Below are 13,277 nucleotides of genomic sequence, written 5' to 3' on the forward strand. Positions count from 1 at the left end.
CTCTGGATATTTTGTTGATGTTTTCTTATCGTAAAGTTTTTTTACTAACCGCGAGTCAAGGTCGATGCATCGCAAGGCATCATTGTTTACGATTGATAGTATTGAGAAATTTTCGTGAGAAATGCCGCGTTTTACAAATGATGAATGCACTGATATGGTGCTAGCTTATGGGGAAACCCGTGGAAATTCTAATAGGGCTCGACACATCGTTTCCCGAGTCGTCCTACACCCAATAGGCACATGTCCGTGTTATTCGAGGACTTCGAAATAATGGAACTTGCGCAGGTGCATGTCAAGATGGCGACAGACAACGGCCTAATCGTTTTGAAAATTTTGAAAATGAAATTTTGGAAATAATTCTGGATGTGGGGCACTCTTAGACTGGCAATAGAGCACAATGTGTCAAAAAGTTCAGTGTTTAGAACCGCAAGATTATCATCATCGACAGCATTTCTGCAACTGCGTTTTAAGGAAACTAAGACGGGTTCCAAATTTTCTTAGCTCTGTATGTATAGCTACCGATGAAGCGGGATTCACCAGGTAAGGAGTATTTAATATGCACAACACTCGCATTTGGACAGATGAAAATCCCCATGGTATAAAGCCTCGCAATTTTCAAGAGAGATTTTCAATAAATGCATGGGCTGGAATAATAAACGGTCGGCTCATCTGCCCTTACTTTTTACCAGATCGATTAGATGGTAGAAGTTATTTACAGTTTTTAAATAACGAGCTAAATCATTTATTGGAAAATGTTTCGCTAGAAATTCGTGAAAACATGTGGTAATTTCACGATGGTGCTCCTTGCCATAACGTCCGAATTGTTCGAGAATGGTTAAATGAGCACTTTTCCAAAGGGTGAATTGGTCGAAATGTTTCTCTTGCGTGGCCCGCTCGATCTCCAGATTTAAATCCCTGCGATTTTTATTGATGGGGCCATATGAAACGGATAGTGCATTTTACTCGAGTTGATACAATTGAGGAACTACGAGGACGCATTGAAAATGTCGCCAGAATGATTCGAAATGATAGAGAAACGTTACTAAGGGTAAAAGAAAATTGTCAACGCCCAATACAATTATGCTTTGAGAATAATTGTTGGATTTGTTAAATTACAAATTAATGTGCGAAACTAGAATCAAAATAGTAATAGATAAATAATAATTTCGGCATGGGCTGACTCACATCGTGTACGCACCAAGCTGATTCAGGTATATATAAAAAGGGAAGTATTTCTTGTAATCTTTCACGAAACTCGTACCGCAGTAGTGTTTGTGCCGTTTACGAGTAAAGTCGGTTGGTGCATTCTTATTTTGTTGTTAATCCCAATTTTCCCTAAATATCCTCACAATTTCCAACAATAATGAAAGACATTTTGAACACTTAGTGTAACCTCTTTTGTAGGTGAGTCAAAAATTTAAATTAATTTAACAGTAAATAATGTAAAACCCCAATAAGCCCCCCTACTTAGCTATTCGAGTTTATTGATTATTCGCAAAAAAGACATGCACATCAGCAAGCAGGCAAAAAATCAATGCAAAGGATCCGAATTGGGATAAACAATTTTAGATACCATAGGCGGGTAACGGAATTGTAATAAATCTTTTAATGAATTGAACTAGAAACAATGTACTTGAAAGAATGTTGTTTTTTACGAGTTCTATTATTGATTCAAATTTTGGCGCTTATTTCTGGGACACCCTGTATACCCAGTATCTCGGATACACACATAACACATAAGAAAAGTATGACATATTTTTATAAGTTTATGTTAGACAACGGTTTCAAACTCCTTAAAACAGTGCCATGCAAATTAATGTCTATGTTTAAGTCACCAGGGGTAGGCTAATTTTAACAGAATATGTGACATGATATTTGTTAAATAATCACTAATTAATCTAATCGGCTACTTTTTGGTAGGCTGCCCACATGATAGTCCTTCGTGGATTTTCTAATAGCTCGATATATTGTAGTTTTTCAAATACTTTACTCCCGGACTATAATGACATTTTTAAAATCCCTATCATTTGTGATTCTGACAACTGAACTGTTTTCGCCGTTGTATACTCGTGACTCATATATTTTTCTATTATATTCATATTGACAGGAATTCTAAACAGATGCGTATAGTAAAGCTTTAGAAATCCAAGAGAAATATATGCTTGTTCTAATATTTAGTCGTCAGGGTTCCATGACAAGTGAACATTTAAACAAACATTAGCCAATTAAACATTTATAATTTCCAAGTTAAAATAATTTAAATCTACTGATGAAGCGTTCGTATTTACTCGAATCCATTTTAATGACACGAAATTATTAATAATTATCAAAAATTGAGAAAAGAGATTTTTTTTTAACAGTTACTGCTTGTTCTAACATATAGTTGTTAGGGCTAGTAGTTATTGTGTTCAAAAACAACATGAAAAACGTTACTTAAGTATTTTTAACAATGATTTTTTTTTAATTGAACACATGGTTGCGTTTCGCACTGTTGAAAGGGTGGGATTTTTTAAAATAAAAATTAATTGTTTATTCCTGTAAATACCCTAATATCTTGCAAAGTAACTAAGTAGCTATAAAATCTTATAATACTGAACCGTTTCCTCTTTATAAATACAAAATAATATCCTAGGTAACCTACAGTATCTGAGTACAAAAACACTAGTTTCACACAGCTTGGAGTTTTTTTAACCTAAATTAACATGTTGCTTCTATAAATCAGTTAAAATATATAACATATCGAAGTGACAGATTGGTACAGAACTGTGTAATACTGAAACAATCCTAGTGATAATTGCATTGTAATGGGTCACCTATTGTCTGTAATAACCTAGAAATAATAGGTTATTACTGACCAGAACGTATCTCATTAAAAATTTTCGAGTTTTTCACTGATAAAAAGAAAAAAAAATACATTTCACCAAGGAACTGGAAGAGATTATTTTTAAAAGGGCCTAAACCTTGTATTTCACAAATCTCCTTAAGTAGCTTATTGAAACTTTTTAATCATAAATAACTACATTGGTTTTCCATTAAAGCTAACTTGTGTGTTCGGAATTTAAGCAGAATATGATTAGCCCTAATAGTACATGGGCGATTCACTTTGTAGCGATTAAATAAAGAATGTATTTTTTTCTAGATATTAAAATGATAGAAAATTGGGACATATAGCTCGAATAGTCAGAATGGAATTTTTCTGAGACACTTTAATAGAATTAGTTAAGAGGTGGTACGTCATTATGTTTAATGCAACTTTGGAATTGTCTAAACGGGGTTTAATTGGGCACTTTTACATGAAAAATTTGTTCATTTACGTTAGGATTTAAAATTTAGCCAGATTGTGCAATTACGGAGAATACTAGAGTAAATTTTAATTTTTTAAAATTAAACGTTATCCACACGCTGGATTGTGTTAAAATTCGGTAACAGATTTTACCGGTTTACCATGCAAACACGAAAAACTTACTTGAAACTTACCACTATTCGGTGAACCATAAATTCGTCTGATAACCCTTGGCTGGACTCAGGGGCGCAAAACCATAACTGGCTGCAACCTGCGGATGTGAAGGAAACTGCAGATGAGCCGGCAATGGATGACTCGGGTGACTGGCCAACACGGGACGCGCCGATGAGTGGTGGGCAGGTGGTGGTGGAAGTGCTCGCCTAGGAAGCCTAACTATCAGTAACTGTGCAAAATTTTCATATAGCTAACAATAGTTGTTTTACTCACCTTGATGGTATGAATCTATAACTATTCACATCCGGTGTTAGCGATACACAGAGATTTTTTTTTTAAACTGAACACAAGATTTTAAAGGTTAAATTCCAACCTAGTTTAGACTCTGTTCTAGTGATGCTATAGCAATTAAAGTGGGTTTAAAGACTTACATTTCAATAAATGTATCACTTTGGTTTTAAAAAAATCGTTGAACAAAAGGTGTATAAGTTTTTATGCTTGTATATGCAGAGTGGAGTAATAGTATAAGAAAGTACCCAATCTTCCCCGTTTCGCAATACTTGAAAATTGGAACAAAAGCACCACCCACTGAACTAACCTGTCCTAACTCTCAACCTACATCAACTATACTAATAAAAACTGACGGAATAGAAGATAAGGCTAGATTGAAGGCCCGCATTACTAACAAAGGTCATTATTTTACGCTAGGTGTCCATTTCTAGAGTCGAACATCAGTTAAATTGGGAAAAATTTGCGCAATTTGGAGTTTAAGAATATGCCGTTTTAAAATTAAAAAAATTACTATTCCTTTCGAATGTATTCAAAAACACATTGAATTTTGCCGAGGTAATTCAAAACGATTGACGCTTTATTACTGCAACTTTTACTTTTCTAAAACAAAGTGATATCACATTTAAAATTCGACTTTCTAATTTTCTTAATTTTAATTTAAGTTTGGTTTTTCTAATAGGCGCCATCTTTGACTTTCACATTTTTGAATTCAGCTTTTTTGTTACTACGGCTAAAATATCACATGGTAAAGTTCAACCCTACAGTTTGGTAGAAATAGCAAAACTCCTCTTTCTGCAAAGAGCGCATAAAAATAACAAAAAAGAAGTAAACAAAGAAAATCATAGAGAAGTGTTCATCCTCCATTTTCAAGTACAACTCTATTCATATCTTTAAATTCTATATTGATCTTAAAACGCCCCATATTATTTGGGTCTTTGTAGTTCTGATGAACTTTAATATTGGAGACTACAGATTTATAAATGAGGTTTTTCATACTTCCCCAGGAATAATGATCTAAATGGTGAACGTTTCAGCTAAAATATGTCTCCATTCTTTGGAATTACTTTACTGGAAAATACTACAAATGATACGAATTTCAGACGGGCGATAATTGTGCTTTTTCAACACTCTCCAATCTGTCTGATGAGATACATTAATCTCTTTTACTCTAACACTTGCCAAAGTAAAGGGGTTATTTTTGAATTCAGGAGAGAGTTAAGTAAATTGATTACCATTTGCTCTTTTTGCGGAAATTTGAGCCTGTAAAATTTTCACTTCATTTCCATTTGATCTACAAACATGTCTTTGGGTTTAGAAAAAAAAGTCCAAACTCAGCTAAATTTCTATGAAAGAGTAGAAAATAGTTATGAGGTGGTCTTTTTATTTCTGGATATTTCTCTACACATATTTCCGGAGCTAGTTGCACATTTCGATAAAGAACGTAATAAATTCCTCGGATATCTCATATTTCTTTGCTTGAACACAGCATATTACTCATGATGGCGCCAATTCCAAAAAAAGAGTTGATTATGAGTGCCAAAAATGAAACGTCCTATTTCAAATATAACGTCATCACGTTGGAGAAGAGGGACAGTTGTACACATATTCTGTTGTTCGAATTACCTCGTGAAATAAGTTGAGAAAAAAATAAAAATATTTCTCCCAGATTTTGATTTTTTCGAATAGCAATGAAAGTCAACTGATTTTTCTATATGTTTAATTCGCATATTGTATTCTTCAACTCCGAATTGCGCAACTTCCTTTCAGATTAAACGACATCGTATCTTTTATATGTACAGACATCTTTACGATTCATCTCCAGAAACGGACACCCTGCATTAATGGAAACTGACGTAGCAAAAAATAAGGTTGGTCTTAAGAACTATATTGAACGCAGAAGTTATTACTTTAGACAGGATGGTTTAGTCACGTTGTCCTACTTTTTTTGATGGAACACCCTGTATTTTCCTAATTTCTTCACTGTCTTCAAATTTTGCTAAGGTATCTTTATACCCATTTCATTGAGTTTTGACATTACGTATATTGACATTGGAAATTTTTCACTAAAAAAAAAGGAAACGTATTTACAGCTTAATTTTGTAGTTAGACATTAAATCCAAAATAAAAACTTCAAATGTCGCTATAAATTTATATCCAGCTGTTAATTAAAATGTAAATAGACTTTAAATTCTTTATCAAGCAAATAAGTATACTGTGGACAGATAGTCGGATAAAATCATGTTGATGTTTAAAAGTTCTCATTTCAGCCTTTAAGAACAACTGCAAAGTTGTGCTTTAATAGATTTTGTATATTTTTAATTAAAAGATTAATAAAAATCAGAATACAAAAATTTGGATTGTGGGATACTGGATACAGGATAAGATGAGGAGTTTCAATTTAAAAACGTAAAGGAAAAAAATATTATCAGTTCGATACAGTTGAAAGGCTTGTAAAAAGACCCTGTGTAAGACAATAGACTTATGCCTCAAATATAGACAGAATTAAACAATTTGTTAATATAATTGATGTAATTTAAAAGTTATGGCACCACACATATATACTTATTGCAGATAGTTCAGTCCACTTCGAATTTTTTTTATCTCATGTGACCCGGGCCAATTGAATCCGCAAAAACATTATTTACGACGGCACTCTATGTTATGAAAATTTCCCGGTTCCTAATGAAAAACACAAGTTTTTCTTTGAAATAAATAATGAACAGTAACGGTGGCCAAATTTAACAAATGGACGAAATTAATAATTAAGTAAATGTCAAATTTTATCGGGTATGTACTAAATTTCTAATGTTAAACGTGTAATCGATTGTCTAATAAAAATTGATATTCACTAAATTTGTTGTGAAATATTTATCAAATTCGGTCTCCGCCAAAGTACATTTTTTATACAGGGGAAAACATCTAATTTCCATTGCAAATTTGCATTTTAAGTAAATTACAATAACATATACATATATTGTCCCATTAGCATAAAATAATCTAATATGATAAATATGAATATAATAATGACCTATTATTTTAAATGGTAAGGTATATTTTTTTACTCAAAATTGAAATCTACTCAAAAATAGCTCGTTAACGAACTATTACACCTACCGACCTAGTAAGTTAATTTAACCATAAAACTACATTTAATACTGTTTAAACTCCTTATTTAAACCCTGTCTGGTACTCGCACTAAATTTAATAGAATTTGGAATTGCTTTATTTTGGGAGGATGCGTGGCAAAACCCATCGGTTGCTTCCTGAAAGTTTGGTTTTTAACTGATACAAATAAATTTTAATTACTCTTTGGCAAAATATTCAAATATTCAGGCGTAATTTTAAATACGAAATTTTTCGAATTGTACCATAACAAAACCATTAAAAACAAGTTTTGTTTTTTTACCACATTTATTATTTTAAGGCAATAAAATTGGGTATATTAAAACAAAAAAAAATCTTAATTTTTCCTCAAAAAAAGATACTTGAAGATAAAATTTACACTTAAATAGTGTGCAGAAGAGACACGAAGATGTGAAGTTCAAGATGAATAACATTAGAAAAAGAATGCGAAATTTGTGTCGGTTCAGGAAAAAAATTTTAAATTAAAAATATGTAAGAGGATTATTAAAATATGAATAAAAAACTAAAAACGAATTTTCGAAAATCAAAAATTATGAGTAACCCGTTTGAGCAAATTCTACGAAATTTGGCAGTTTTCTTTAATTAAAACTGCCAATTGAACAGTGTTCTTAATTTTCTTATCTCATTTTTTTTTTAGTAGAGTTCACCCTCTGCAGGTTGGTCCTTTAAAACGCTTATTTTTAAATGTGTCTAGTATTTCTTTCATCAGAGAAAACTTGTTAACGTACTTCAGAATGTATTTTTTAATGAGATTAATAAATAGTATGCAATTGTGATCTATTTTTAACCGTTTAGACGTAATCAGGCTATTTTATGCTAATGGGACATCCTGTAGCGTCGTCGTAATAGTTTAATACCCCTGTCAACAATAATACGAAGGTAAACACATAAATCACTTGATTAAGAGATTTTAGGAGTAACTACGATATATATGCTAGCTACGCCGATGTAAGAAGAGTTATAGAATCGTACCTTTCAGTAGTAAAAGCTGAGGGAGTAAATTACAAAACTTTTCACATTCTACATATGTTAATAATTTTGCTAATTCGAAAAAAAAAACAGATCTTGACTTGATTAAAGGATTAAAAAACGTGCGCTTTTACACTAACCTGGGATATACAGTGAGTGTTAGCACCAGGAAAATAAATAAAAAATAACAAGCAGAGCCGCCACCACTATCATAGGTACATGTCATGTTTCACCCCACAATAAGTTTAATACGGAAAAAGTGGATTTTGGAATCCTCTAAATCTATAGTTAAGTTAATACTTCAGACACGTACAGCAAAACGATACTTATCCATTCCACCTTAAAGCGAAACACAACAAAAATATTTCATATGTGAAGATGCAGGATCAAAAAGAAGTGCACGTTTGAACAGGAAAGGGAAATTAAGGCAGAAATTATGCACGAAATCTACAATAACTGAAGCGAGACATTTATTATGACTTCAAAAAAATTATGCAAAATAGAAGCTATATTTTAATAAATTACGAAACACAAAATTTACGCACACTTCGCATAACATTATTCTCTAACCGAGCCTAGAATACGATCCCAATAATTAGACTAAGAAACCTATGAATATGGCCTTTGTGGTAGTAAAAACTAGTTTATTTACAAAAACAGAAAGATATTTATTGTTCATGCTGATAATCGTTAACGGTATGTCGCAGATAAGGATACATTAAACATGATTCTTTTTTACTTATTTCTTCCTTCTTCTATATGAAATCAAATGTCAAAATAAATTTTACATTTCAATGGCCTATTTTTTCCTTTACAAAATATGCCCACTATATCCTTGTCCTGGACATACTGTATATTTAAAATATGAACTGTTTAACTGATAACGAAAAACGTAAATATCAAACAGAAACCCTATTACCAAAATAGCATTACAAATAAATGTAAATAAATTGACATGAAATAAACTTGAACTAATCGGAATAAGATCAAGTGAAACAGGGCAATTATCGCAAACTTGGCAACATAGCTGCCTGAAGATCGAGCTTTGTCCTTACAAATAGAAACGTATAAACCATTCTATAATTATCATATTACCGTTAGGAGCTAAAGAGTTATTTCATGAGGAAAGAACATCGTCCAAAAGGTGACAATGAAAAGAAAAACAGATGTAAATCAATTATTAACGAAGCGAATATTTCAATTTTGGCGTCCATGAATGTATGCCAGAAGATTATTTTTCTAGACATTTTCTGAAACGATGAAAATTATACTCAAAATGGGAGTTTCTCACTCATATAGGTTTTAAACTTCGCGTCTCAAGAAAACACCGAAAAAACGCCTTGAACTTGGCGTAGACCGTCTTTAAATGTATCTTTACGTTTTCAAATTATGCATCTTTAATTTTGGATGACTACTTAGGATTTTATGATAGATTTGGCCAGAAATTTAAAAATAATCAATTGTCCATAACGTAAATCACGTCATTGGAACCAGCATTTAATCGATTATTATTTATTATGATGTAAGAACGATCACTTAAACTTGACTCTTTTGCACGGCGAACTCCCATCGTCCTCACCCTCAAGGAAGCCGGCTATTGTAAGCAGGTTTTGAGTGGCGTACGTAGGTACTGCTTCCAAATGACCGGAGGTACCAGTGGAATCTACGGAAGTACACGATGACCGTTCCGTAACGGTTCTGAGATGCGTTCGGTTTCTGAATGCCGTAGCGACTACACGGAGTTCACTGGTACCACATTTAAACGCGCAAAAGTGGTTACAAAACGCGGACTCCGGGGAATACCCCAAGGCGCAATCAGAAACTTCCAGAACCGGTCGGTCGTCAAAAGATGTTGTAAATGGAGATGAGTTAAAAGCATTAGTTTGATTGAAAGGTGCAAAAGTAAATGCATGTTGCAGACGGCTGCTGAAAAGGAAAGCAAAACTGGTATCAAAAAACACACAAAAAAAGTCAATACATGTGATTTATCGCCATGTAATGACTCGACAAGCAACTACAAATCATTCGTACGAGAAAAAAGGCGCCAATATGCAAAGCAGGATGGACGCATAAATGGTTAGCACACACATGCGCAATGAAATCATATAATTCAAATCAAACAAACGTGGCCGTACTTACCCTCCTGGTGCTACCTGATGAGTTGCAGGCAAATAAGCTGCAGGTTGAGTTGTAGTTACGTAAACAGGTCTTCTATACAATTCTGCCTGATGGTGGTATAGAGGTTGCCCGGCCGCCAGAGGGTGTTGAGGCGAAAGTCGTGGAGCGGCCGCCATTGGTTGCGGCGATAGATGGGCCGTACTGTGTCTACATAACGAGATACTTGATTACGTCTAACATTTAAGTACTATTACGAAGTTGTAGGTCGATAGGAATTTTGAACACGATAAAAGATAGAAACCGTGTTAGGTCGAGGAAATGATTTTTTTTTCTCTCAAATCAATTATCATACCAAATGTCCATCAAAATTCTTTTATGTGTATTTGACATTGACATAAATGCGATTAAACTTTTTTCCACATTTGCATCTGAAGAATTTATCACACGTGAATATGTAATTGAAATTATAGAAGACGTTAAAGTTGACCCAGATACAAATATTGTACTGCACACGTATGGAATTGTCGTTACCGCACTCATTTGCTGACAGAATTTCACATCGTGTCGTTCGGTCGACTGCAATCAGCCTGTGTTAAAGTGTGACTTTGCGTACTTTTTAGGTAAAAAATTATTAAACATTGCATATCGCTTTAGTTTTAAGCGGATTTTACCGCTATAAAATAACGAAACCGTAAACTTCGTTGTAAATTGCAGAGGCTAATCAAACAAGTTAATATTCACACGTCAAAATGTATAAATGTAGGACGAACTGGGGAAATATCCAAATATGCATGACCGGTAACCATTTTTCAAGATAGTCAGCAAATTTTAAACTTTAAATATGTCAACAAGGAGTGTCTGTAGGAAACTGTACCAAAATACCTTTTTTCATAAAATATTTATTATTATTTTTATATTATATAATTTAGTCATAAATAAATTTTTTAGCGGGCAATAAAAAAGTTAGCATTCTTTAAAAAATGATTCACATAGCACTAAAAACGCCCTCTACAATTTGCATGGAAAATGTGAACAGATTCTGATTTACCACCCCTAAATAATTTATTAATATCCATTTTAAGTCAAAATATTGTGCTAAGAAACATTGAATTAGTAACTGTTGGAACTCTTCATAACTACATTGGTAAATCCATTTAGCTTTTTTTTAAGTGTAGTTGATAAAATGTAAAATATCCGAAAACAATTACGCGAACTAACATTCACAAGGTATATTTCTATATACAAGCGTCTTTAATACATAAAGTACAATAGGGTTCTGAATGTATATAAAGTCTCAAATACTGTGACACGCACACAATCATCTGCACACACATATAATCTGTATTAGAAATCCTAAGAATTCAATTCCTAAACATAAAAAGGTCCTAGTGTATCAAATTTTGTCGATAAATGTTTGTTTTTGCTATATTGCAAAAAAATAAAAACGAATTTAAAATTTTTTTCGTCATATATTATTTAAAAAAAAACATGTGAATATTTGGCATTTAGGTAATATTCATCATTTACTTGGAAAGGTTTGCCTTGAAATTTGTAATCTGATCAATTTAACGCCACGCAAAATCTCCGTAAAAACAAATCATTGTTTGAAAACTTTTCATCATGAAATTAGATGCGCAAAACCACGCAACAAAATAAACACAACATAATTTATTTGGATAGCTATTACTAAGGAATCGATTAACGTCATTAAATAGAATATGAACTTACCGATAACTCTGGGAAATTGCCTGTGAGGGTACCCAGCTCTTCCCTGGAGGAGCCAGAAGGTGTGCATCTCTACCACCAGAGTGTGCTGCCGGTGGTTGTACGTAGTCGCCGTGAGGCGGCTGAGGGGCGTATTCGCGGAGGTTGACTACGGGTACTGCCGAGTGACGTCTCGAGTGACTGCTACAAATGGAGATAAGAAATAATAGTTTTGTTGAGGTTGACGTTGCTGAGTGATATGCACGTAAAATTATTATTTATTCACAGAACTAACATAGTAAAAATGCAGGACATTTTTTAAGATTATTCCTTTGGAATGTTTCCAAATATGCAAGTAACTTTAAAAAATTTATTCGAGTAATAAAATTGTATATATTTTCATGACAGCTAGCTTACTTACAGGTAAAAATGGTTACTGTCAGGTTTCCTCAAAATACTTTATTATCTATATTTGAGTTTGGAAATCCTCTTTTTGAGGAATTCCGCAATTTTTCATAATTTAACACTGCGGCCTAAGCCTGTTTTGATATAATCTAAACTTTGTTAAGACTGATGATACAATAATAACAACGGAACTCATATGAAATTCGTTGATGTTAATATATATAAGGCCAACAAACAATATTTTTTAAAATTACGCATTTCTTAACTGGTTACATAGTCAGCCATTTCTTTATTTAAATTAATATGGTACGTCTAAGAAGGGGTGCTTTTAAGATAGTCCTATTTGGAAAACCCCATACATTTCCACATTGAAAACAAAACTTACCTTGATGTGGTATTGTGAGCAACAGGCGGCGCCCAACTAACCCGCTTCTCAACATTGGTCGAATAATTCGGCATCTCGTGACCCATACCCGACCCAGATGAATAGTGAGAATATGTTTGAGAAGAGGTCGATGGCTGTTCTTTGCACGCCGAAGTGCACTGTCCGTAATATTCGTTAACACCTAAACAACCAACGTACATATTGTAGCTCCAGACCGCAAATATATTCATCATTGTTACTGTAGTAGATTGCAAATATGACCCACCTGGTTCCTGTTTGGTTGCCACATTTAGCATACATTCCGACTGAGCCTTAGCTAACAGACGTTTCTTCTGTGAAGCATATGGGGTGGTACTGCTGCTCGAACAACTAAAAGGTTCGTTCTTGATAACAGGTTGAGTGTTGAAATTTGAGGTCTGTGATTGTGAGGCTTGGTTGATTGAATTCTGCATATGCACCTGAAAAATGTGGCAATTAGGGTTGGCACAACAAATTACAGTAGAATCGCTATGCAAACCTTGGACGAACTTCTGTCTTCGTTATCGCTGTCTTGCACACTGACACAGCTAATCACGTTCTTACGACTAGGTGCTTGGCTAGAATGACGTGAGTGGTGCTGCTGAGATCCCATGGTGTTTGTTTGAGCCTGCCAATAGTCAAAAATATACAGATAAAACTAGTTCAAATGAAAACATAGGAATTGTGCAAATGGAAAAGGGACCGCATAATGTTTGACATGTTTTCGACAAAAATCAACGAAGTGGGTTGCACGACTGGCGGTTAATATGACGATGCTTTGATTAG

At 33.6% G+C, this 13,277-nt stretch overlaps 1 protein-coding gene across 8 annotated transcripts in view; it reads right to left on the reverse strand.

The window, feature by feature from the left end:
* Hipk (Homeodomain interacting protein kinase) overlaps nucleotides 1–13,277 on the reverse strand; it is an 81,148-nt gene that overhangs the window by 18,622 nt on the left and 49,249 nt on the right. For 4 of the 8 annotated variants that reach the window (XM_066296849.1, XM_066296845.1, XM_066296847.1 and 1 more), the window contains exons 17-22: nucleotides 12,991–13,119; nucleotides 12,739–12,931; nucleotides 12,474–12,654; nucleotides 11,708–11,887; nucleotides 10,001–10,186; nucleotides 8,310–9,787 (exon numbers count right to left, since the gene is read on the reverse strand). In XM_066296849.1, coding sequence (XP_066152946.1) covers nucleotides 9,394–9,787; nucleotides 10,001–10,186; nucleotides 11,708–11,887; nucleotides 12,474–12,654; nucleotides 12,739–12,931; nucleotides 12,991–13,119 — 1,263 coding nt within the window. In that variant the 3' untranslated portion in view covers nucleotides 8,310–9,393. Of the gene's footprint in view, nucleotides 1–3,477; nucleotides 3,664–8,309; nucleotides 9,788–10,000; nucleotides 10,187–11,707; nucleotides 11,888–12,473; nucleotides 12,655–12,738; nucleotides 12,932–12,990; nucleotides 13,120–13,277 lie in introns of those variants that run through there. The other 4 variants (XM_066296850.1, XM_066296846.1, XM_066296852.1 and 1 more) reach the window with 4 other exon arrangements.

This window comes from Euwallacea fornicatus, chromosome 26 (assembly GCF_040115645.1).
Source record: "Euwallacea fornicatus isolate EFF26 chromosome 26, ASM4011564v1, whole genome shotgun sequence".
NCBI lineage: Eukaryota > Metazoa > Arthropoda > Insecta > Coleoptera > Curculionidae > Euwallacea > Euwallacea fornicatus.